Source organism: Calliphora vicina, chromosome 5, assembly GCF_958450345.1.
Source record: "Calliphora vicina chromosome 5, idCalVici1.1, whole genome shotgun sequence".
NCBI classification, from domain to species: Eukaryota; Metazoa; Arthropoda; class Insecta; order Diptera; family Calliphoridae; genus Calliphora; species Calliphora vicina.
The window spans coordinates 53,607,365-53,635,329 of NC_088784.1; the positions used below are offsets into that span (position 1 = coordinate 53,607,365).

Below are 27,965 nucleotides of genomic sequence, written 5' to 3' on the forward strand. Positions count from 1 at the left end.
ATTTTTATAAATTTTGACAAACAGTATATGTAAAAGACTATCAAGAAAAACTTGATCGTGTGGCTGCAGTGTAAGCACAAGCAAAAACGTCGACAGAACAACAGCACAGCGATTTCTGATTGCTTTGGGTCAGATTTCATAATCTTTTTTCGTTAATATTCATATTTTGTGCATTACCGAATTTAAACTATGGGGTGTATCGATCACGAAACTAACTCAAACGAACTTCCATTTTTAATTAAATGATCTTTTAACTTGTCATTCATAAATTGGTATCTATTTGGTCACAAATGAAGAACTTAAGTTATATTTTCAGTGCTTTTTAAAAATTTAAATTAATGCTAAATCTGTAAAAATTTTGTTTTAAAATGTATGAGGTATACCAATCTACGCATAGGTAAATCTGGGAAAATAGGTAATTTTTCGACTGAGAACTGTTTTAAATCTGATTGTATGTAATGTGTATACATTTTTAAATTGCGTGGGTAGCATTTGTTTAAACCCACTATTATTGTCATTACTTTCATTAAATACGAATATCCTAGGAAGCAGGAATTTTAGGCATCTTCATATAATGTACATTTAAAAACTTATTTACGGAAAAACTAATTACAAAAAACTGCCAACAGAACGGTAAAGAACAGGAACGTTACAGAACGTAAATACGAATGGAGACATTTTTAAATATGACGACAGCGTTGCAACTTCCTGTGTAAATTTTCTTTTGATGTGTAATTTAGGAATCAGTGATGTGTAATTGACAAATATTAGGTTGGCAACATTGGTTGGCAACAATTTAAGTAAACACCATTGATTGCTAATATTGCCGCCGCATAATTTCTTTGGATATTTTATTGGAAATTTTATTTTAATAATTATTAAACAATTATAACTTGAAAAAACTTAAAATTTAAAGAGTTTGAACTTATAAAAATGTCCTTGATTTGTGCGAGTAAGTTTGATTTATCATATATACGAATTATTATTTTAGGTTATGTTTGAGCTGAAAGCCAAAATTACAGACTTGTAATAATTTTTTTTTTACTAATTTACACATTTTGCAGTTACAAATGAGGTACCCGATACCCCTGTTATATCACCACACTCTGGAGCTATTTTCGAGAAACGAATTATAGAAAAATATATATTGGAAAATGGTGTTGATCCCATTACCGGTAAAGAAATGAAAGCAGATGAATTGATTGATGTTAAAACACCTCCGATTGTGAAGCCGAAGCCTCCTACGGCAACAAGCATTCCAGCTACATTAAAAACACTACAAGACGAATGGGACGCATTAATGCTGCATTCGTTCACACAGCGCCAGCAATTGCAAACAACTCGTCAGGAATTGTCACACGCTCTTTACCAACATGATGCTGCATGTCGCGTGATAGCACGCCTTAACAAAGAGGTTGCAGCTGCACGAGAGGCGTTAGCTACACTGAAACCACAGGCTGGTATTGGAGCAGCTACTGCGCCAACAAACATACCTCAACCAGCGATCGCCTCGGAAGCAGCCGGTCTTGCAACTCAGCCCATAGAGCAGGCAGGCATGAGTGCAGAAATTATACAAAAGCTGCAGGATAAGGCCACCGTACTCACACAAGAGAGAAAAAAACGTGGTCGAACAGTACCCGAGGAATTGGTGACTCAAGACCAAATCAAGACCTTTCTTACTGTGGCGTCACATCCAGGTTTACATTCAGCTTCTATACCTGGTATATTGGCATTGGACATCAATAGTGCAGATCATAGTAAAATTCTGACAGGAGGTAATGACAAGAATGCCACAGTGTTCAACAAAGATACTGAACAAGTAGTTGCCATACTCAAGGGTCACACAAAAAAGATTACCAAAGTAATATATCATCCCGATGAGGATACAGTAATCACTGGTTCACCGGATATGTCCATACGTATTTGGAATGTACCGACATCCCAGACGCAATTGTTGTTACGCTGTCACGATGGTCCAATTACTGGATTGTCTCTGCATCCAACAGGTGATTACGTTCTTTCCACATCGTCGGATAAGCACTGGGCGTTTTCCGATATTCGCACTGGACGTCTACTAACAAAGGTTTGTAAATAAAACTACAATATTATGTGTTCTACTTATTTATTGTGTTAATTTCCACATTAGGTTATTGATACTGCGGAGGTTGGCTTAACAACGGCTCAGTTTCATCCTGATGGTTTAATTTTTGGTACTGGCACGGATGATTCACAAGTGAAAATTTGGGATCTTAAAGAACAAAGTAATGTTGCCAACTTTCCTGGTCACACGGGTCCTATATCTGCAATTTCATTTTCGGAGAACGGCTATTATCTTGCTACAGCAGCTGACGATGCTTGCGTTAAATTATGGGATTTACGTAAGCTCAAAAATTTCAAAACAATACAACTTGACGATACTTATGAAGTAAAAGATTTATGTTTTGATCAAAGTGGTACATATTTAGCAATTGCAGGCACTGATGTCAGGTAAGATATACAATTAAATTACTATAATTACTATTACTATAATTTTAAATATTTCGTCATTTTGCATATTATTATTATTATTATTGTTGTAATTGGGCATGCTTTTTAAAATGTTCCATCCAATTGTGAAGACGATTTTGCTTAACTAATACCCTCCTGGAGATTTCCTTTTGAATTTGAACGCGTTTTCTCACTTGTTTTTCAATCTTTGTACAATGTTCGGGTGGAATTTTTTCTAAATCTTGCAGCAGACCCTATAAAGTATAAAACGTTTGGTTTAGTTTTTATAAATATCACCCCTATTATGTATGTCATCGTGGTTGTTGTCACTTGGAGTCGACATCACCTCGAAACTAAATTTGTATTTACTAGTGATGATCCTGTGATTTTTGAAGAACGTCGTTCCCAGTCAACGTGACAGTATGTATTATTTTATTTTTTAAATGTATTCAAAAACGACTTCAATTCCTAATCATTGTCACTTCGAGTCGTAATCGACATCACCTCGACGCTAAATCGGTGTTGTTGTGTTGATGTCGACTTGCATTTCGAGACAGCTGTTGAATTATATTTATTATTCATTTAAAATATTCCTTTTTGTATTGGATTCCAGTGAAACAAACAAATTCTTAGGCTTTAAAGTAAAGAAATTTATCAATGATTTGAATATTTCGAACACCGCTTTCGCTTAATAAAAACTTCAAGCTTAGCTTGCCTTCACTTAGCATACAAACATTGTTCCTTTTGATAATAACTACATTAAACGAATTATATTATTTTTAACAACGTTAGAATCTATGTTGCTTCCTTTTTTGTATGCAACTTTGCTGGAATATATTAAATATTGTTGGCCACCAAATTATGTTTTTTTATTTTAGAATTTAAAAACACTCTTCGACATAAGCACTACGTGCATCTTAATTAAAAACGCAACATATTCTTTCTACGATGTAATATTTATTTACAATAAAAAGAAATCTTCGTCTCTAATTAAAACTTGAAATTTCACTAATGTCAAAATTTTTGAAGTGATTTTAAAATTATCACTAGAACCGACTTGAAATTGCACCTCTAAGTTCTGCCATTACGACAGAGAAGACTCGTTTTAAGTCAATGTCGACTTTAACATTAGATAATTGCAAATTGCAGTCAATAGTAACCAAAAATGATCGATAAGGACTACGCAAATAACATTTTGTCGCTGTCGACGTGACTTTGTGTTGTCAACATGATACATAATAGGGGTGAATATCAGTTATAACTTACCATCAAATGCCATTGCAGTTTTTCCACTTTTTCTAGAGTGGAATTATTAGTATTTTTGCGTAAATCATTTGAATCTGACGATTTTCTATTAGATGTCTTCTTTGAAGAAATTTTCTTTTTTCTTGTCTTTTCCATTGGAAGTTCTTTAGCCATATTGGAATTATTTTGTGCTAATTTAACTTCAACGTTTTCAAGAATAACAGGCAGTATTGCATTTAATTTAATTTGGAGTGAACTAAAATGAAATTGTTAAAGACAAACAGATGTACATATATTCAAAAACATATTTATATAAAATGTATTTTAATTTTCTAACTCTTTTTTTTGATTCCTTTCAAAATTATCCAACACTTCCAACGAACGCTGCTTTAGAAATTCAATTCTTCTTTGCAAGAAATTGGGATCTTTTAAATATTTCGGTTTCTGCGTGTTTCGAGCAAAAGTCTTTTTCTGAATAGGAATTTTGTTTTGTATATTATATAAAATAAATTACTAAAGTTGTTGGATATACTCTACCGATTTTTCATGAACAATAGCCACCAAGTGATTTAACAATGCCAGATGGTTAAATCGTCGGTTGTAGTTGAATATTTTTTGTCTAGTACGTTCGTAGCCCTTAATAGTTTTGTAAAATGCAATTAGTAAAGTTCAAATAATACAACGTTGTTCCAAACCTTTATCCAAATATCAGCGTCGAGGTGATTTCTTTTTTCCAAATATGGCCTTATAATTTTATTCATATAATTAATAATAGATGTGACTTCTTTCTCACCAATTGGATAACGTTCATTTATTTGTAAATCAACAATTCCTGTTGCCTGTGATAATTTGCATCCTTCAGTTTCTTGAATGCCATCTTCTATATCTTCTGGTGCAATTATTTCATCAAAATATCCCTAAAATAATACATTTTAAAGAAATCGAAAATGCATACATACAGCGACACAAAACATCTATGCCTTTTTAAACGAACATTGTACAAAAAATGGTGTAAAATAGACGATTACGTGTGTACGAACATTTTATTTTGTTTCTGAATAAACTTTGTATTTTTACAAAAAATTATTGTTTATTGGCAATATATTTTTGAAATATTGTACAATCGACAAATGTCGCATCTTCAATTTTATCGTCACAAATCCGTTACTTCACGGTCTTGAATCGAATGTGGTTTGAAAAATATTAAAAAAGTGGTTTGTATTTATTTTACAATAATAGGTACCACTGTATGTGCATATATGCATTAGAGTACATACATACTTCACCGTTTGCACAAAATTCGAGTATATTTAACCAATTTTTTGTTTTCTTCACTCAGTATGCAAAATTTTTTTGACACCATTCATATTGAAAAAACATATATTTTTGTTGTTGGTGTTGTAACGCGTTTGTCAATTTTAAATATGTTGGTGGAGTCAGATAGTCGTAAGAGGTCCAATAACGGAATGTGTGAAAAAAACAAAAATGTAATGAATTTATTCTTGGAATTCTTAAATGAAAATAAAATTTTAAAAATTTGTTTACTGTGCAAAGATATTTTTGACAAACTGTACATATTTTATTTCAAAATAATTGAAAATATTTAATGAAAAACTTTATTGCGTTTGGTGTGTGAACTTTTTTAACAACCTCGAAAAAAAAAATAATGTGGTTTTTCATATTTTTTTAATGCTCTATTCGACTATGCTATGCCAATTTGCATATTTGCAAAAAATGTCAATAGTTATATCCCTAATATACACATTTTATTTTATGTTTAGCTGAAAAGTCTGGTGAAGGGAGAAAAGGCTGGATAAATTGAAAGCTCTCAAACTCTCTGAGCCGAAACAAAATCGTTTAGATTTTGTACTCAGAATAATTTAAAAAACAATATGAAACGAAAAGGAATGAATAAAACCAAAGGAATTAGGAACTTTCTAATTATTTATTAAATTATTTGGAAGGTGTATTCTTACCATAAGGAACAATAGAAGTAGGATAATGAAGTGAACAGTTCAAAGTTTGATTTGATCTCCCGCGAAAAGAAGTATTTATGACTATTTACGATTGATTTAGAATTAAATGACAACTGGAAGTATACTGCAAAACATAGCATTCGGCATTTATATATATTGAGAAAAAAAAAAGAAATTGCAGGGAAATGAGGAAAATCGCTGAGTGTTGGTTTGGCGTAAACAATACCATTGTAATACCTTTTGGATTTTTTTAGATTTTGAATACTTTAATAGTTTTGTTAAGTTCTGATAAAAGTCTCATTTCAGTAATGTCTTCAGTATTGTCTATTACCATCTCGAAAAAAGGTCATTTCCTAATTTCATAGTCGCAGTTTTCGTACTATACATCAAAAACTATTGCTAGAAGGGAATGTTCACGAGTAAAGAAATAAAATTTCTTAACTCGGTTAATCGACACAAATTAATCGGTTTATTTGTTGTTTGAAAATCGTCTAATTTAAATTATTCGGACAGTTAACCGACCAAAATTAATCGGTTAATCGATTGAATACTATAGTGACTGCACTCTAGATTACTTAGATACACTTAAGTGAAATTGACTTCACGCTAGAGTACCTGTGATGTATAAAATTGACTTCTCTCTGCACTATAAAAAGGACATACATACGTGTCGAATTACCCAAAATATATAAAATGGAGTCAGCCAAGTGATCATTAGTGACAATTACTGTCTATAAGGAATACATTGACTACTTGCTCAACAGCTGGGAACATAATACCTATTGTTGTTGTAGCAGCATAAACAATTTTACAATAATCAATCTGAGTGTTCTGGGGGTTCTGCATTCTGTTCAAGTCCAAGAAATTGTGCTACTTCAACAGGATGAGTCCATAAATCCATAGGACGTAGTGAAGTAGGGTTGGTTGAACAGTTAAATATGTGGAGGGTGTCATGAGGACCCTGACCACAAGCTGGGCATAAGTTTAGGACGGCACGGTCTATGCGGGACCAAAAGGCATTAAGTCTGTTGCTCCATCTTGATATAAGTTGTGCCAGAACGACTCTTGTTTTACGCGGCAGAATCTTCTCAGCGTCTGCTATCGGTGGTGGGCGACCTCCAAGTACGACATTCATACGGTATCCTGCTACCGCGGAATTGATGTCGTCTCTGTGAATGTCGTTCAATACGAGCGATACCTATTGTTGTTGTGTTTGTGCAAAATTTCGCACACAAAGTCAACATTATTATAAAATAAATTAAAACCAGAGGTCGAAAATAACTCGTCCATATACCAAAAAAACCCAAATTGTGATTTATATTTTTGTGATAAAACTAAATCACTGAAAATAACAGTTATAAAATGAGTTTTATTTAAATGGTTTGGTATGGCCTTTATTCGTTTTTGTTGTTTTTTAATGGTTTGGTGTGAGATAAACAATTCATTTGTTCTTGTTCTTAATAACTGTTAATTTCTCTTTTATTTACATACAATAACATATTATTAGTAATTTTTATCAAATTATGGAAATAATGGCCCCTATTATGAGTTGCATTCGACAAACGATATTCGTTGGCTATCGAATATCGACTATCGAATGTAAAATTCGTATTATAATTTGGCATCGCTGTCGAAAATTTCGTTGTGCGATAAATAAAATTAATAAAATTAAAAAAATTGTTGAAAATGTAAGTATTTGAAATTTTATTTGTTTTTGGTGGACCAAATATCACTAACTGAAATATTTTCGTTAATTTTATGCAGGTCTAAGGTTATAAGCAACGAATGTGCGCCATAATACCAAATTACAATTCGTTCGATCAGCTATTTCGACTACAGTCGAAAATCGAATTTAATTCATAATAGGCACCAATATGATAAGTATGAAGTAATGAAGTCTGAGAATTTTTTTTAAAATTGTTATTAATCTTTTGATAAATTTTATATATTTAAGCATTGATTTGCATCAAATGCATTTTTGAGATTTATTTTTCATGTTCGGAAATAAAAGTCACAAGCTGACGAAAAAAATAAATTATAAATCACTCATTTAGATTATTTGTGTTTGTTTCTTTTCTGTTTATCTCAACCCCAAACCTATAATGTTCTCGAATAAATCACTCTCTCAGTGATATATCACAAACAATTATTTTTAAATGGCTTCGAATGAGAATTTACCATTGAAATGAAAGTGAACCCGTTATTTTCGGTCTCTGATTAAAACTCCCTACTAAACTTTACGAACACAATCGATACATGTCCCTGAAGTATCGGATTTCAAAAATGTAGGAATAAAACCCGTTAAATTTATTTTGTAAAAATTGCATTAAAAATAGTGATGAAATTTGCTCATGCAAAACATGCTATTTGACATGTGTAGAACATGTAATTTTTAAGTTAAAAGTACTGTTTGAATCCGAGAGATCCAATGATGTCACAGACATCAAATTTGTACGAAAGTGAAAAAGACGTATTTAGGTTTTATAGAAAAACTAAAAATTCCACATTCAGTTTATGTAGCAGAACGTTTTTACGAAAGCTTAAGAAGCAAAACCAAAACATTACGAATTGGAAAATACCTGGGGCCGAATAGATTGCGTGCTCGATATCGAATGTCAAATTCCAAATAAGAAAATTACAATCAATTGTCTCAAATGGAATGCGGTAATTTGGACTTTTATATAAAAATGTTGGTGGACTTCTATTATACAAAGTTTTTCTTTAATGTACGTGTTTGGCTTGGCGATTTCGATATTTGTTTTGAAATATTTACAATAAGTTTAAGTAGAAATAAAAAACGACCGTAAACTTCCTGAACCTCCATTAGAACTCGTTGATGTTCCGCAATTTCATTTTTTAGTTCCTTTGAAATCTTATTTTTTTGTAAATTTTCCAATTGCTGTTGAGTTTTTTTCATTTCACTAAATACGCTCGATTCAGATTTTCGAAGAGCATCGGCAGCAAACTAAAATAGTTCAACATTTAAGATTATTTAAATTAACGGTTGTTTTAATATTAAAGGTTGCTATTATTGTTTTGCATAAAAATAAAGAAGTAAAAAAATATATGTACACATATGGCCAAAATAATAAGTACATGATATTTTTCCGCATCTTTTGATGAATTAAAAATTTATATTTATTTTAAATGGAATATTATTTGTATATTTAGTTAGTTTATGTTATATTTAACATAAAACACAATTACTTATCCCCTAATAGCATAAACTAAATTTTTTATTAAAGAAAAATAAAAAAACTTCATAAAATTGGTGGACAAAATAATAAGTACATTGTATAAATCCTTAAATTAAAAGTTATAGTTGAATATTATTTGTTTTATTTTTATTAGTTGTATTAATATCTAGTGTATCTTTTATTATTTTTAATAATTTAGTGGACTCTTCTTGGCATACTGCTAATTAGTTTACGGCAGGTACCCAAAGGGATTTCATACCACGTTTTTTTTTAACAAAATCACAAAATTGACCTGTGTTTTGAAATGTTTGCTTACATATTCTGTGTTTCAACTCCCCCTAAAGGTTTTCAATTGGATTTAGAACCGGTGACCGACATGGACAGTCTGGGAGACTTACACAATTTTCAGCGAGTTTCCATACCCGTTTCTGGTTTAAGATCATTTTGGACAAAAAACAGTGACCTATCCAGATATTTACCTTGAATATCCTCTAGGTAAATTTCTTCCAATATGCGATATCTGCTCGAACCATCCGGCGAAGACTATAGTGTGCTATTTTACAGGATCAAATAGGCAGAAAAGTTCCTCTCCTTCGGAACATAAATATTATGGGCAATCAGTCAGTCGGAAAAAAATCATTTGAGTTGTGCGAACCAGCAGGTGGGAAGAAGTTGCATAATATCTTGTGGAGCGACAAATAAAAATAAATTTGTTTATAAATGATGACGGTCGTAATGTGCGTCGTCCTCAGTGTAAGGAATTTTAGCCTCGTTATACAAAAAAGACCGTAAAGTACGGTGGTGCCTACATTATTGTATTCTGAGATTTCTCGACATATTATGTTGGTCCTGTTTATCGTATTACCGGTACTATAACACGTTTTGAATACAAACATATTTTTGTATTGCCATACGCTGAAGAAATCGTGCCGATTAGATGGGTTATCCGGTAGGATAATGACCCAAAACACACATCCTGCTATGTTGAAGATTAGTTCCGTGAGAATAGTATAAGTCTCCTAGTTTGACCAAGTCAGTCACCGGATCTAAATCCAATTGAAAACCTTTAGGGGGAGTTGAAACACAGAATAAGTAAGCAAACATTTCAGAACAAAGTTCAATAAAGGTCAATTTTTTGATTTTGTTAAAAAAAACGTGGTATGAAGTCCCTTTGGATACCTGCCGTAAACTGATTAGCGGTATGCCAAGAAGAGTCCACAAAATTATTAAAAATAATAAAGGATACACTAGATATTAATAAAACTAATAAAAATAAAACAAATAATATTCAACTATAACTTTTAATTTAAGGATTTATACAATGTACTTATTATTTTGTCCACCAATTTTATGAAGTTTTTTTATTTTTCATTTAATAAAAAAATTAGTTTATGCTATTAGGGGATAAGTGATTGTGTTTTATGTTAAACATAACATAAACTAACTGAATATACAAATAATATTCCATTTAAAATAAATATAAATTTTTAATTCATCAAAAGATGCGGAAAAATATCATGTACTTATTATTTTGGCCACCATTCACGCCACCATTTCGTCAGTAGATTATTGGTTTGACCCACCGACCATTTTAAAAAAAGTGAGTTAGGAGTGGGTTGTATATAATTTGGACATCCTCTTTTCAATTCCGAAACCCATTTTTCAATATTTGGTAAGATTTCCGAGATATCGGGTGTTAACTTTGGTCTATATCCACAATTTTAAGACTAAATAAATATTGTTTTGCTCCATACGTCACTGTTTGGAGTATACACCACAATTTTCATACAAAAATTGAAAACAAATTAATCACTATTGTTTTGCTTCACTGCCATAACAAAAACGTAGAAAAGGAGGAAAAATACTGAATCATGGATGTGTAACATACGAAATAAGTTCAGAGAATCGGGAAAGGATTACATTAGCATAATTAATACCAAAATGCCAGCAAGAAAAATGAAATCAGCATGCCCCAATTGTTTTCAAAAATGTACATATATTTTTTCTGAAGAAGATCGTATGAATTTGCACCAATCTTTTTGGAATATGTCTGATGACGAAATAACTTTTATATTAAATTTATTGCCCGGCATCCTGTAGTACTCCGTAGAACATTAAATTCAGCTAAAAAACTGTTTTCGTTTCAATATTACTTGGAAAAAGATAAAATACATTAAGTATAACTCAAAAGAGAATATATTATTGCTTCGAACACTTAAATGATGCCAGCACGGGAATTCCTCATCCACGAAAAAAAGGCAAGAATATTAAACCTCCCAAAAAATTAGCTGAAGTTCGAGAACACATTTCAAGTTTTCCGGCCATTGATTCTCATTATTGTCGAGCAAATTCTAAAAAAAATATATTGACGGATTTTTAAATGTAAATCGAATGTACTCTCTATATCGTCAAAAATATGAAAACTCTATTGCTCTACATATTTATCGATCAGTTTTTAAAAACGATTTTAACATTTCCTTTTACAAACCTAAGAAAGACCAGTGCGACAAGTGTGTTTTGTTTAACAACAAGGACAATGTTTTAGCAACCAACTAGAAATCCATTTATGAAGAACATAAGGCTAAAAAAGATACATTGAAGTCTGATCGTGATAACGATAGACAAAATTCGGAGCCGACAAATTGCACAATTTGTTATAATTTACAAAGTGTATTTAGTCTTCCCAAGGGAAACGCGTCTATATTTTATTACAAAAGAAAATTAAGTATGTATAACCTTACAGCTACTATTATTATACCAAATGAACCAATATTTACTTATTGAGCTTTATGGACCGAAGCTCATAGTGGTCGAAGTGGCAATGATATAGCCAGCGCACTAATTAAAATTTTAAATCAGTTAGTAAAATATTTCCCTGGCATTAAAACTATAACATTATGGTGCGATTCTTGCGTACCACAAAATAAAAAATTTAATAAATAACACCGCAATAAAAATGTTCCTTAAAAAAATAATATTGACATGATAATACACAAATTTTCGGAACCGGGGCATTCATTAATACAGGATGTGGATTGTGTTCATGGAGTAATAGACTGATATTTAAAAAATATGGAGATCCACAGCCCTCTCCATCTCATCAAACTACTTGAAAATAGGCCTACTAATAAAACAAATTAAATGTTTTAAGGATGCTTCCAAATGATTTCTACTCCTATTCGCTGGTTGCAAATAAAATGGAATATTGAAATGTCCCATTATCAAAAAACCGACGAATTAAATATTCAATTTAAAAATGCATGTAGAGATAAAGAGTCGGAAAGCAACCTTGATAAAACCAGCGTCAAAAAAATGTTTTAAATCTCCAAAAGATATTTTAGCACATAAATTACAGGTGTTGGCACGTCGGCTGTTTCCAGCGATAAAAAAATATATTAAAGACTTAGGTACTTATATTTTTTACCAAATATTGACAAAGGTTGTTTTAAAAATTTGCTTCAAATTTAATTTTTGTCTTAAAAGAAACTGTACCTTATATTCTCTTAAAAATGTTATATTAATACTTTAGAAAAGGTTTTTTTTAGTTTTTTATGAAAACAGTAGGACTGATTTTTTAATTTTAATAAATACAAAATGTAATTAATAAAGATTTTTATTCCATAAAAAAAACCAAAAAAAATAGTCTGTATGTATGGATGAAAACAAAAATAAAAAATTGATATAGACCATAACACACGAATTTTTGTTTTCATTAAAATCTTAGTAACTTTTTTTAAATTTTACATAATGGTGTATAAATCTATAATTTTTTGCATAAAGCATATGTCGAAATCAAGTGTGAAAATTTATAAAACTTCTGTCTCGTAAATTTTGAGAAAAGTTTATCTAAACCTTCTTTGTCGTTTTTCTCAATAACAAGTGTTTGGCGTATGGACCAAACCAATAATATACTGACGATTACCCAATATTATGTATTTGTGCGAAATTATGCAGTAATTAAAAATGGTGATGTGAATACCTTCACAATAGGTTAAGTTGTTGAAAATAAATAAATTATTAAAAAAAATGTTACCTATTCTAAGCTACAGATTTAGTATTATTTTGTACCTCTTGATAATCCGTTATGCGCTCAAAAATACGTTGTTGATATGCAGCTTCACTTTGTTTTTCCAAATACCTTTGTTGAGTTGCATAGAACATAAACCTCTTCCGAGTTATTTCTCGTAATGTTAATATATCTCTTACAGAAGAAAAATATAACAATTATAAATATTACATATAAATCTTTACAAAAACAATAAATGTTATAGGTAGCAAACCAAAAATTGGCGATAAACATTTAAAATGTTCTATTACTCCACAAATCAAATACAAGAATTTCAAGCGAAAATAAAATATTAGCAATAAAGCAATTTTGCAATGTTAAAAAAATATGTTCAAAATTACAATTAAAATCTGTTCATTAGAAAAATCTGTTCAGCATTAGAATTCCGAAAAAGTCATGAAAACTTTATACATATTTATTTATTTTACCCTTACTATATTTTTTCGCCCATAACTCTTGTTGTTTTTTAATAATATCTTCCCATGATATCTATAAGACGCAAATTTAACACATTAGCTAAATGTTAAATATGAATCTAATATAAATTTATACATATCATATGATTGCTATTTTCAACACCATTTGAATTCAACTAATGAAGAATTGGGTGAGAAACTATATTTTTCAAAATAAAAAACATGGATTTAGACTACTGAACTGTAGTCGAATAACCTGGATTCGGATCTCAGTGGAAGCAAAATAATTTTATTGAACAAATTAAATTCAAATAGAATAGCAGAAATGAATCAATATCATATCAAGTGTCCAGTTTTACCCCGTTTTTAGGTCTTTTCCCCGTGTAAAAATAACACTCTGCTACAAAATGACACTTCTTGTCAGAACTTGAAAATCCACCTAATGGAGTTTGTAGACCTAGGTGAGGACATACTAAAACCGTTTTCAAAGATTTTGAAACACCCTCAAAATTTTGAGTTATTTTGTCGTAGTACTTTAGTACCTCTAACTCACACATTCTTAGACCGATTTCAAAATTTTAAACAATTAAAGTTAGGTAAAGAATTAAGCTTTTATAAAATGTGTGTATAAAATCTATATTCCTAGAAATTGTGTAAGTTTTTATAAATAGTTTCGCTTTCTTTTTTATTTTTTAATTAATTTTTCAAATTTTTTTCTATGAAAACCTATTTTTCTTTGCAAAGTTTTTTAAAGACAATTTTATATAGACAAAAATGAGACATTAATTATAAGTTTTTTGTTTTTTTTTATTCATATGGGCTGGGGGAGAAAATACTAAAAAAGGTGCTAATGAAAAGTTGAATAACTTTTACAATTTTCATCTGATTTTAGTAATTAAAACAATGCACAGTGGGGTTAAATGTCCCTTTTTTACGGATTTATTAATATCTCAACAACAGTAATAGCGACGCTCGCAAAATTTTAAGTGGGTAGCCCTTAGACCAATACGCATATTGTAACAAAATTTTAGGGATATACGTGGGGGAAGTCAATTACCCACCATATAAAATAATTATTAACTATTCTATATCTATAGAACTACAATAGTTATGCACACTAAATTTGCTGCGGGTAACTCTAAAAACAAACTACATGTTCCGCCAAAATCGGAAGGGTATACGAGGGTGGAATCGGGTTCCCCCCATACAAATGAATTATTAATTCTCCTATATGTATCTATAGAACTACATCAGTGAGACACACTAAATTTATGCATGTTATTGTTATTGTAATGGGAGGTTGAATAATAGAGATCTTTCCCAACTCCTGCCACTAAAAGACTTGCAAAGTTTAAATGCACTGCTTTGAAATTTATACAATACAGATAAGCCTCCATTTACGCGGTACTTTATTTACGCGAATTCGATATAACGCGAACTCAAATTAGCAACCATTTTTTCAAATACGCGACTTTTTTACACGATTTTTATATAACGCGGCAACAAACAACAAGAATTGAAAAAAACACAAGCGAATAAAAGATTTTTTTTTGAAAACTTCGTTAATTTTTATGAATTTTTTGTTATGTTTTGATCTCTTTTATGTATTAGAATATTTTGTTTTTTTAATTGACATTTTTTCCTTAATTTTCGATAAGAAATAATTTTTTTTTACTTTTGTTTTAAGTAAGTTTTTAAAAGTACAAATAAAATAAGTTTACTTAAAGTATACATATATCGTCGCCTTAAATCCAAACGGACATAACTACATTTTTATTGTTTTTACAGGATACGTTATAAAATCAATAATAGAGTTCTTGGCAATTGTTCAATCAATCAAAAACTCGATTTTGAATTGTTGTGTAGTAACGTCCCCTTTCATTTAAGGTGACGTTATGTGTTTTCTATTTAACGCGATTTTTAGGTCCCAATTTCTTTTTTGTTATGTGACTGATGTATTGTTTTACGCGAAATAAAAAATTGTTGACCCCACAAAAGCATTTCGTTCTAAATTAGAACCTCGTTTTACGCGAATTTGATTTACACGCTATTTTTTTGGGCCCAACAAACCGCGTAAATGGAGGCCTACCTGTATTTGAAATGTGACAATATAAAAACTACAGATCTGAACGTGAGTGATAACTGGCTCCCGATATAAAACTTTAAAATTCTCGCGATCGCGCTCACTAACATGATTTTTTTATTAATCTAAATTGCCTGCTATCGGATGACTTCGTATTAACCACAAGAAAAAACTTCGAATTAATCACAAAAAAAACACTTTTAAACAAGCATATACAAGCGTGAGTGCATGAGAGTTAAATTGTTAAAATTCCGCGTGCTATTCATTCACGATTAGAAAATCAACGGATGGAAAACTAAACTGAAATAAAGAAAAGTAATTGGTAAAAGTTTACTATTGTTTATCTCATTATAATACAAGAATATAGCCACGTCCAGGCCTGACTCACACGTGACTCTCGTATTATTAATCACAACACTTGCACATCCCTTATAAAACAAAAAAAAAAACAATGGCAAGAACAACAACGACAGCAATAAAACGTTTATCAGAATCGCAAAGTGTTTTTGATGGTAGACTTAAAGGCTTTTACTAATTTACATATAACTTATGAGGCGCAGCGATGCGCAACCTAATTTTTTCTGAAACAACGTCTAACTGTCCAGGCTTTTAAATTATATTAAACTCTCTTCCCAGCTGAGCCCAGCTAATAACTTTATGTCCATTTGAACTGACAAAATCCATATTTTTGGCCCTTCCATTATAAAAACTAAAATCAAAGCCACTTCCACAAATAATTCAAATTTAAATTTAACGAAAACATATCCATAAATACCTGAACTTGATGGTTGCATAATTAGATTTGTTAAATTTTTTAAATAACCTATCACAAATAGTATTTATTTGCGCAATTTTTTTTCTCACAATATGTAATTTTAACACGTGACTATAAAAATACCTTTTAATATTTCACATTAATTTTTTGCCTGCTGATGTAGAATTTTGTGCTCTTTAAGCTGGAACTTTCGTTTTCACGATACTTGAAATTTGTTTTTTCAATTAATCCGCAAAATTAGTATGTTTGGCCCCTCTGTGCGATGGTTTGCTAAGAACTAAATTTCCTTAATACATTGGTATACATTTTTATAAGCTTCCATATCAAAATAAGCAATGAAAATAGACTAAAATCAAAAAAGTTGTTAAATAAAGTCATAAGTATTGTTTCTTAACAAAAACAATACTTATGACTTACAAATGTATCAAAGAATGCACGTCATATTAAAGCGCATTCAGTTTTCTTTCCAACCCCGTTTAAAAATTTTAAGTCGGACAGAGACTGACTGAGTTACAAATCGATAAGTTGACGAACATTACTGAAAACGGTTTTTTCAGATTAACTTCTGAATTTGAGGGTGTTTCTGAAATGTACTCGGCAAGCCCTATAACCCACGCTAGGTCGTTTTCCAAGTTTTTTTCCATCGTAGCACCGTGTAATTTATGAAAATTTTCATATAATTACCAGTAAAAAGTGAAATTAGAAAATTATATTTCCTTTTATTGAAAAAATAAATTGTAATAAAAAAGTACAGGATGCACTAAGTAAGTTGAAACCAACAACACAGCTGATTTTTATTTATCTATTTTAAAAGTGCTTGAGTTTTGTCAAACTTAATTTATTTTGAAAAATTAATAAATTTTATTTTCAAAGAAAAAAAATTTTAAATCAAAAAACATGAATGAAAATGTGAATAAAAAGATTTAATATAATAAAATTTGGACAAAGCACTATTAAACCGTTGTTCTTTTTCAAATATAATTTAAATTTAACGTCCGTTTTTTAGTTAATATGCAAAAATAACAAAAGCTTTGTGTTTACATTGGTAACGGTTTTGTCAAAGATTATATACATTTAAACATCCCATTAAAAAATCTAAAAGATACATACAAAAAAGGGATACCATTTTCCCTTTGAAAATTCGAATTTCAAAATAGCTGGTCTAAAGTAGTCATAGCTACATAACTAGTTATTTTAACATGTACCGGTGCTAATTGACCTGAAACAGTCACTTAAAAGACATCTCATAATCCAATAACCGATTGCTTGTAAACAAACCTACATCCGACAACTCTCCAAGATTACTTCTGCTGGGTAAAATTACAAATTTTTAAAGGGCAGTTCCAAACAAATATTTAAAGTATCTACACTCTATGTTATTTAGAGACACTAAAGTGACAATTGATTTCACTCTAGGTTACATGGGATATCTGTATACTTAAGCAAAAAGAAAATAAACTGTGTAAGAATTATATCAACACAATTTATATTAAACTAGTTTGTACGAATTACTACTCATAAACAAATGCAGTACACAATTAACGTTTAAAGTGACTACATCCTAGGTTACTAGAGACATTTAAGTGACACTTGTCTTCACGCTACATTATATGGGATATATGTGACACACAATATATAAGTTGGAGTCAGCCAAGTAATCAGCCATTAGTAACAATTACTGTCTATAAGGGATACTTGACTACTTGCTTAACTGCTGGGTATTTCGTACATTTTGTAGCGAATGTTTATGTGTACTACAGATGAAGGGTGCCCCGATAGATCAGTCGATAGTGTGCTGGACTATTAATCTGAGGGTTGCGGGTTCGATTCCCGTCAGAGACTCTGGGTGTACCTGCAGACAAGCAAATCGCTTCGCAGTTTGAGTAATCTATCGAACACTAACATAAGGAATGTTAGTGCTTTTGTCTCGAACTCTGGTTCGAAGTAGTGAAAAACGTCATTAAAAATACAAAAATAACAAAAAATCCAAAACATAACAAACATAACAAAACAATAAATAAACAAATTCAGAGACAAATTTAAATTTGTGTTACTCGGAAATGTCTGATATAGCATTGAAAGCGCATTTCAAAGACCCTTAGGTTAGGTTAGGTTTAGAAGGGTGTACACTAAGTGTACTTCCACCCAGAGACCTTGAGGTCCATTGTGATTCCCTTCAATAGAGATAGATAAAGATAAAGATGATAGCATTAGAATAAGCAAAAAAGAAGTCCAAAATTCCGTCTGATAAAAAGAAGAAAGAAAGGAAAGATAAGTCTTTTTACGGATTTGGACCTGCCGTAGAACGTCCCTTAAATAGCCACCCTATTCCCTTAATGAAACCTAGTATGTTGCTTAGTTTGCAGCCAGCAACACTACCAAGTTCGTCCAGAAATCTATTTCCTAGCCATTTAAGTCTGTGACCCTGTAGCATAGGGCAGTTGCACATAATGTGCTCTACTGTCTCTATCTCCTCTGCATCCCCACATACTCTACAGAAGTCCTGTGTGCCAATATCCCATTTTCCCTTAAAGGCTCCAATTGAGCAATGACCGGTTATCACTCCTACTAGAATCCTGAGATTGTACCTATCCAACTCTAACAGTGTCCCAGTCGCGTTCGCATTCAGTCTTGGCCATAAGGCCCTGGACACTTTGCAATCTGTTCTACTACACCAGGATCGATTCGTGCAGTCCCGGAATCTTTCGTAGATTACCCTGTAGTAGTGACAAATGGGTGGTCTAACAGCCCGTTCCCTAGTGTCATGGTCCAGATCAGAATCATGTCTAGCAAGTTCATCTGCTACCTCGTTACCCTGTATATCACAGTGCCCTGGCACCCAACACAATCTCACTGAGTAGTGTACCAATAGCTCCTCCAGAGCTCTCCTCTCCTCCAGAGCTCTCAAAGACCTCTCCTCCAGAGCTCTCAAAGACCTCTCCTCCAGAGCTCTCAAAGACCCTTCGAAACATACGAATATTTCATGTTTCCTTACGGGATCACTATAATGTACCACATAATTGTTGAGTAGGTATATACTTACGTTTTCATACGAAACTTTCGTGTTCTTCGTTGCAATGAAGCGTCCACAATGTATTCTGGATCAATTGTTGTTACCACGCATGGAGCACGTGGGTTGGCAACTTGTCCTTTCTGAAATAAGAAATCGAGTATCTGAATTAAGACATCGAAAAGTAAATAACAACAAAACACTTGCCGCATTGAAGTCTTCAATAGTTAAATTTATTAGTTGTGGTATTTCAGGATCCTTTAAATCTTTCTCGTTGTAAAAATCTATATTAATTAAATAAATATAAATAATAATTATCAACAAGACAATAACAGTCTTACCCATAGATAAATACACATGTGTATTTCTCTATGGTCTTACCTTGGTACGACCGAAATATTTTATTTTTCTTTTTAAAAATTGTATACATATTTTGGCATATATTTTATTATATTTTTATAAAATATTTCCAAGGTAGTTATTTTATTAATTGCAGAATGGAAAAATAATGCTTATAATTGAGAAAACAATAAATAGTTCTTTGGTGTATATCATTAACAAACACATTTTCTCGTAACTATGTTTAAAAATATCACTGTTGTCACGGAGATACGGAAATAAAATATTGTTCACAAAATGTTTATTTTCTGTTTTTACTCCCATAAATTACTATTGTGCTAGATTATTTTGATAAAAATGCTAAAATATAAATAAAAAATTCAAGTTAATTTTTTAACCTTCGCTTTCCAATACCCACCCACCGGGTGAACTTTTCGGTTTTATTTCTTTAATAACTTTATAAATTTATTTTCGATTTAAATTAAATTTAGACTCACTGAACAAATTTTAGAGTTCTGTAGAATTTAATAAAACATGATAAAATTTTTAATAAGGTTTTTTTTTGGTTTTTTTAAATTTTGTTCGTCGCATACGTATTGAAGTGCAGTACCAGCCGGATGGTAATTGGTAAACCATGTACATAAAAAACCTTTGGTAAATCAAAGGTTAAATTAATATTCAAAAGTTGATTCTTAAAACATCTAAAAACCTAGAAAAACTATATCCGTTCACAATTAATTCTATAATGTATTCTTTTAGACCATTGGTAGGAGTTCATATTGTTGAGATTACGAACATTTTCGTGAATTTACACGTACACAACCCGAAAGTAAACAAAACACACAGCAAGAGCGTACAAAATACAAATAACTCATTTAGTTTCAAACAATAGAGCGTAAAAATACAAATATTTCATTCTGTTGCTTGATGTTGTTGCGAATTTTTTATTTTTAACCCATACATGCACACAAACTACAATTTCTCTTTTTGCGCTTCCCTGTTTTAGACAGTACATTTTCTAGTTTGGCGTTCAGATTGATTTTGATGAACTCAGAACTAATTTTAGAGCAGCTTCTTAGGAATTCTTCGTAACTAGTGATTCGATTTGAAATGAACTAGTTTTAAGGAAATATAATTATAGAAATAACATAAGTATATAGAATAACATATCGTCCCCTCAATAAAACAATAGTGTAAAAGCATATACACCATTATTTTTTTATTGCATAATAATCTACATAACTGATTCTATATGTAGTCGACGACAGTTTCATTAATCTAGTACGAAACTGTGGTTGTCGTAAAACGCCTACGCCTTACATGATAAGACTGATTACTTTTGTTCCAGATGTCTACTAATACAAAAGTTTTAAACTCAATTATTTCGAAATGGCAAACAAATTATGCACTATTGTTTTATTAAGGTAACGATATATTTAGAGAAAAACGCTTGATAATCGAATTGTTTATTCATTACAACAAATTTTAATCATAAAAATTTTAATAAATAGGTACATTAAAGAGTAGCATAATCTGCTTCCTCGCGAAGGATGGTGAAAATTATTTTTTTTTACTAATCGTTCGGCAAACTAACAGTTTGAATATTTTTGTTAACTTGTTAATTTGTAAATTCAATAACTTTATAAATTTTGTCTTTATTATTCCAATCTAGTGTTCCTTAATATTTTTATTTTAAAATTTGTTGAAAGAAAATTTTCTTCATTCTAAAATAAAATTTGGATAAAGACAGAAGAAGTCTTTTATTATTTTTTAATTCAAGAGGTTATGGGCCTCCATTATTTCACTAAATAAAATATAAACGCGGAATTAAATTATCTCAATAAAAATGGATATCAAGGCAATGTTCCCAAAACTAAATAACAATAATTATCACACATGGAAATTTAATGTGGAAATGGAACTCACGTTCCAGAGTTATGGGATGTTATAACGTCTGATATTCCGGAGCAGCCGGATGATAAATGACTGGTACGAGATGGAAAAGCTCGAGCGGTAATTGGATTGTCTTTGGAAGAAAACCAAAAGGTACAAATAAAGATGCTGAAATTTGCTATAGAATACTGGGAAGTGCTGAAGAAACATCATGAAAAGGCGAATCTAACAAACAGAGTAAGTCTTTTGCGAAAATTAACTTCGAAGAAACTTCAAGATGGAGAATCAATGGATGATCATATTGCTGAATTCTTGGATATTGCTGATCGTTTACAAGATATGGGTGAAGAATTTCCGAAACATAAGATTGTTGCATTTTTATTAGGAAGCCTGCCGGATAATTACAATGGTATTGTATCTGGACTCGAAGTACGTCCAGAAACAGATCTGACATTGGATATGATTAAAGAAAAATGAATTCAAGAAAGCAAAAGAAATCCTACTGATCTAAATCTCAAGTAGTTTTAAAAACTGAATACAAGAAAAATACTATTTCAAAATGTTTTATATGTGGCAAACCAGGACATAAAAAGAAGAATTGTTATTTAAATAAGAAAAATAAAAATAATTCTGCAAAATATGTCAAATGTGAATTAAATAATAATGTTAAGTGTTTCTAATGGTAATTGTAATAATGTTTGTGAAACATGTTTAAAAGCCAAAATGTCTAGAAAACCAACCAATTTTCTGAAAATCGATCTGCAGAAGTTTTAGATTTAATTCACAGTGATTTGTGTGGACCAATGCAGACACCCTCACCATCTGGAAGTCGATACATTTTAACATTAATTGATGATAAGAGCCGTTATTGTACTTTATATTTCCTTAAAAATAAGAGTGAAACCATAGACAAAATCAAAGAATTTGTTGCGTATACTGAAAATAAATTTGGAAAGCGAATAAAAACAATTCGAAGTGATAGAGGTGGTGAATATTGTAGTAAGGAAATGGATGTATTTCTTAAAAGTAAAGGCATTAAACATCAACTAACAACACCATATACCTAATCGAAATGGGAAGGTGCATGTTATTTGACTCGAATTTAAATTCAAAATATTGGTCTGAGGCTGTGAATACAGCAAATTATTTACTTAATCGTTTGCCATCTAGTTCATTAAACACAACCCCATATGAAGAATGGTTTGGAGCGAAACCAAACATGAAACATGTAAGAAAATTTGGTTCTTATGCTTTTGTACATATAAATAAACAGAAATGTCGTAAACTTGATCCTGTTTCTAAGAAGCAAATTCTACTGGGTTATAGTGAGGAATCAAAGGCGTATCGATTTTTAAATCCAGAAAATGATGAGATTACCATAAGCAGAGATGTAACTTTTATTGATGGTGAATTTGAAAATAAAAAGTCAACTACAGATACCAGTTGAATTATAAAAGAAATAAACATTGATGATAAGTTTCCGGAATTAATATCGTTTGATCTAACCCACAATGAAGAACAAAATGTAAATGCAGAGCCAATTCAAACAGCTGAAGAAGACAACGACACTGAGATAACCGACAGTGTCATTAATATTAGTAGTGACGATGTTATTACTTCTGAAAGCGGTGATTTTGCTGGATTTGAAACAGCAGATAATAATACAAGTTCTGAAGAAGAAAATCAAGTAAACCAAAGAGTATCATCAAGATCCACGAAAGGAATACCACCTAAAAGATACGATAATATGACATCGACTTCAGAGGAACCTAAAAGTTTTAAAGAAGCTATCGAAAGCTCATGTTGTTGTTGTAGCAGCAGTGTTTGCTTAGTTGACAGCCCTTGGCCAAGTGAACTCGGGTCATTCCGGTGCGTAGAACCGGCTGTCGTGGGAATGAAAGCTCATGTAATGAATGGTTTTTGGCTATGCAAGATGAAATTAATTCCATGGTAATGAATAACACATGGGATCTTGTTGAAATGCCGAAAAATAAAACTCTAGTTGGCTGTAGATGGGTATATAAAATAAAGTCAATGGTTGATGGTAATAAGAAGTTCAAAGCTCGATTAGTCGCGAAAGGTTATTCGCAAAAATATGGTTAAGACTACGATGATATATTTGCTCCCGTTGTCAAGATAACAACACTAAGAACGTTACTAACAGTAGCTTCTTATAAAAATATGTTTGTACACCATATAGACGTGAAAACTGCATTTTTTTGAACGGTGAAATAGACACCGAAATTTACATCAAGCAACCAGAAGGTTTTGTAGAACCAGGAAAAGAAAAACTGGTATGTAAATTAAATCGTAGCATATATGGCCTTAAGCAATCAGCTAGATGCTGGAATCAGCGAATAAATGATGTTTTCATTAAATTCGGATTCAGAAGGGGAAAAGCTGATAATTGCTTATATGTTAAAAAATACCAAAACGATTTTATTTATGTTCTTATATATGTTGATGACATCATAATTGCCTGCAAGCATGAAAAAGTTGTTAAAGATTTGTGTGCTGTTTTGTTTTTGTTACAATAACAAAACACATGTTAAATTTCCACTCAAAGTACTCGTTCGCTATAGAAAAACAGCACATTAATAAATACAATCAAATTTTGAAATTACAGATTTGGGATCTTTAAAGCTATATTTAGGAATTAAAATAACAAGAGACAGAAATTGTATCTTTTTCATGGACCAAGAAGAATACATCAACAAAATTTTGAAAGAAAACAATATGGAAAGAAGATTCAAAAATACCGTTAGATCCAGGATATTTCAAGCTAGAAGATGATCAAATTTTAGAAAATAATAATCAATATGGAAAAGTAATTGGATCGTTGCTATATTTAGCAGGAAACACTAGACCAGACATCGCATTAGCAATTTCTATTTTATCAAGAAAAGTTAGCAAGCCAAATTCAACAGATTGGAACGAAGTGAAGAGAGTAATGCGTTATTTAAAAGGAACTCGAAATTATAAGTTACGTGTTGGAACAAATGAAGAACTAATATTGGAAGGCTTTACTGATTCAGATTGAGCTGGTGATAACAATGGAAGAAAATCTACAAGTGGCTGTCTTTTCAAATTAGGAAATTCAACAATTCATTATGCTGCCAGAAAACAGAATATTGTGACCCTTTCTTCTACAGAAGCAGAACTAGTAGCCTTAACTGAAGCTAGCCAACAAGCTGTATGGATAATCCAATTATTAAAAGATTTCGGACTCGACTCAATACCAAAATTGTTTGTTGATAATCAAAGCACTTTAAAAATTTTGGAATCTGAGAAAATAAAAACCACTATCAAGAATTAAATATTGTAAATTTAGGAACCCTCTAGGTTTAATTGAATAACAAAATATTATGTTATTGAGAAGGGGTGTTAACTTGTTAATTTGTAAATTCAATAACTTTATAAATTTTGCCTTTATTATTCCAATCTAGTGTTCCTTAATATTTTTATTTTAAAATTTGTTGAAAGAAAATTTTCTTCATTCTAAAATAGAAGTCTTTTATTATTTTTTTATTAAGAATTTTTAGATAAACTGATATTAATTTTGCTGAAATTTGCCGTTAACAAACAACTGAAAATATTTATGTTGCATTATTTTTTGCCATAATTGTCATTATGGTGACAGTTTTTCAATGTTTACTTCATTTGATTTATTTATTCTGTTGCATTTTTGGGATGAAATTAATTAAAATACGTATACATTTTTTTCTTTTATTTACAGAGTTTATATGTGCAAACAATGGCAAGATTTAAAAGTTTTTAATGATCACACGGCACTGGCTACTGGTGTCCGGTTTGGCAAAAATGCTCAATATATAGCATCAACAAGTATGGATAGGACATTGAAGTTATATTCAATCGATTAAGCTGTGCATTTTGGAATTTTAATTTAACATTAAGGATTTTTTTGTATTGGGAAAGACTCTTCTGTCTTTCACCCCCATTAACACATGTGTTAACTAACAGTTATACTGAAAGTTTTCAAACAAACCGTGTTAATGGGTGTCAGTATGTTTGATTATTTTATATTATTTTATACATTTTCAAAAAAATAAAGAGAAAGAGAAATTATGCTATTTATTAATTTTTTTTTCATTTTCACTCATAAGCGTTAAATTATAAATAATATGTATGATGAAATTTTAATAAAATAATAAAAAATACACAGTAAATCGTTAATCTTCGAAGATATTATTAGTTGTATGTGTGTATATTTTATGATGCCGCAATTTGTTTAAGTGGTCCTTCAAGGTAAGCAGCTAAAGCCATAGATTTTTGTTTTAGAAGACCAAGACCGACATTTTCTTTGGCGTAGAGACACAACAGTATACTAGCAACCTGAAATAAATAAAAAAAACAAACGTACTATTGTCATCATATACAATTAGAATTAATTTTTAATGAGAACTAAAGATCATTTTCTCTTTAGTTTTATTATTCTTCTAAAGCAATAGATGCTAATCAGGTGAACAGTATTTTCTATGGTAATAATTTCTGAGGCAATTATGGATGACAACCGAAGTTGCGTTGCCAGTTTGCAAAGTGGAATTACAGACGCTAACTGGGAGCTACCATTTTCTGTTGCCAAATAAGCAACCAGAAATTTGAGGTTGCCCTCTGACAAAGCAACTTTGGTTCGGTTGCCATCCATAATCGACCCTTTATTTTCTGTATTGTACCTTTGTTATTGCTACATGACCACATTCGCAGTCTAGCAACACGAATTGTAAACGATCTTCCCGGAAAGCATTGCGTCCATGCTTTTCATAAGCAGCCCAAATATTGCTGGCAATTGCTGCAGTTACCCTAGCATCCTTATCTTTATCACCATATCCGGAATATGCCAGTAAAGCACCTTCTTGGCTTAGAAGCCTGCGAATGGTAATAAATATGTAAGTCTTTACAAATATTTAATTTTTAAGTTACTTACAACGTATTCTGGACACCACCTGTATTTGCTTGGCTAAGAACTTGAGTTAATGCTTTCGGTTTTAACATTTTCCTCTGAAAAGTTATTTTAATTTCTTCGAAAAATTCAGTGAATGTAAACAAGGTAAATACCAAGGCGAATTCATACAAGGTGCTATCAGTTCTACAAATACAACAATTGGTCTTAACAAATGTCAAAAATGAAAAATTAAACAAATATGTATTAAAACTTAATGTAGTGTAGATAATTGTATAATGAGGGCTTTACTTATTTATGTAAAAAATAAATATTTTGTTAATGATTAGAATATGTAGATGTTGAAATATAAAAACAAGTTTTGACAATTGTTAGAACCAAAAAGCGAAAAAAAAAATATCAGCTGTTCGACTGACTCCACCTTGAACAAATTCGCCTTGTACCAAACTAAAGAAAAGAATAATCAGCTGAGATGTCGACACCACCTAATAGCTAGGGTTCTATAGCTGAAACAAAAAGTCGACTTTTCGACTTTTTCCGTTTTTTAAAAAGTCGACTTTTGGTAGTTTATGAAAAGTCGACTTTTTAGTTAATCGAATTTTTTCGACATTTCGACTTTCCGACTATTTTCGACTTTTTTCAACTATTTACCATTTCTTGTAAAAAATACATGGTTTCTACATTTATTGATGCGCCTTTTGTAATGTTTAGCAATAAAAATTAAATTTATCAAGGCGATAATAGTTAGAATAATGTTGTAAGAATTTTGTGTAGAAAAAAGCTTTATTTTATAAACATTTATTTATTATTTACATATATTAGCATACACTACAAAAAATGCAAGTGCAATATTTTTTTAAACAATCTAAAAAGTCGACTCAAGGCGTATTATTAAAAACTATGGGAGGTATTGTCATATTCAAGGCGTATTAACAAGGTGAGTGCATAAAATCAGCTGTTTCTTAATTCGCTGTGATTTTATGTACACTATATGTCAAACATTGTTTATGTTTACATTTGTTATTGTAAATAACATAGTAATATTTTAATTCGCCTTGATTTTGACATTTAACGTACATTTTAACAAAAACAAATTGCCTGTTGTTTTTGCATTGTTGTATTTGTTGCCGGGACGCACTCACCTTGTTAATACGCCTTGGTCATATTTTTTTCATATTTTTATTCCCTATTATGTTGTTAATAAATCCCCATGTGATGATCAAAAAATTCTGAAATTTATTTAACAAAAATTTAAAAATGGAGTTTTGAAACTGCCGTTAAAAAAATAATTTTTTTTGGTCATACTAAGTCGATAAAAGTAGAAAATAGTCGATAAAAGTCGAAAAAAATCGAATAGTCGATAAAAGTCGACTTTTTAGAATGTTAAAAAAATATTTAATTGCAACATTATACTAAAACTATTGCAATTTGGTACACTTGCATTTTTTGTAGTGTATGCTAATATAAATAATAAATAAATGTTTATAAATTAAAGCTTTTTTCTACACAACATTCTTCTATTATCGCCTTGATAAATTTCATTTTTATTGCTAAACA

General features: G+C 30.9%; 3 protein-coding genes across 3 annotated transcripts; 1 reads left to right on the forward strand and 2 right to left on the reverse strand.

Moving 5' to 3' along the window:
- The first annotated feature begins 797 nt into the window (after positions 1–797).
- Prp19 (pre-mRNA processing factor 19) lies at positions 798–25,681 on the forward strand. Its single transcript, XM_065511686.1, has 4 exons — positions 798–952; positions 1,065–2,083; positions 2,147–2,487; positions 25,224–25,681. The coding sequence occupies exons 1-4, from the start codon at positions 934–936 to the stop codon at positions 25,366–25,368; spliced, it is 1,524 nt and encodes a 507-aa protein (XP_065367758.1). The 5' UTR covers positions 798–933; the 3' UTR covers positions 25,369–25,681.
- Positions 2,568–19,685, reverse strand: LOC135962421 (uncharacterized). The gene is made up of 10 exons (XM_065514342.1): positions 19,637–19,685; positions 19,463–19,539; positions 19,289–19,398; positions 12,974–13,106; positions 8,482–8,673; positions 4,428–4,649; positions 4,270–4,368; positions 4,070–4,203; positions 3,754–3,988; positions 2,568–2,741 (listed from the first exon to the last, which is right to left on the reverse strand). The coding sequence occupies exons 1-10, from the start codon at positions 19,683–19,685 to the stop codon at positions 2,568–2,570; spliced, it is 1,425 nt and encodes a 474-aa protein (XP_065370414.1).
- Lamtor2 (Late endosomal/lysosomal adaptor, MAPK and MTOR activator 2) lies at positions 25,565–26,591 on the reverse strand. The gene is made up of 3 exons (XM_065511687.1): positions 26,433–26,591; positions 26,182–26,374; positions 25,565–25,840 (listed from the first exon to the last, which is right to left on the reverse strand). The coding sequence occupies exons 1-3, from the start codon at positions 26,498–26,500 to the stop codon at positions 25,718–25,720; spliced, it is 384 nt and encodes a 127-aa protein (XP_065367759.1). The 5' UTR covers positions 26,501–26,591; the 3' UTR covers positions 25,565–25,717.
- Positions 26,592–27,965: the final 1,374 nt, after the last annotated feature.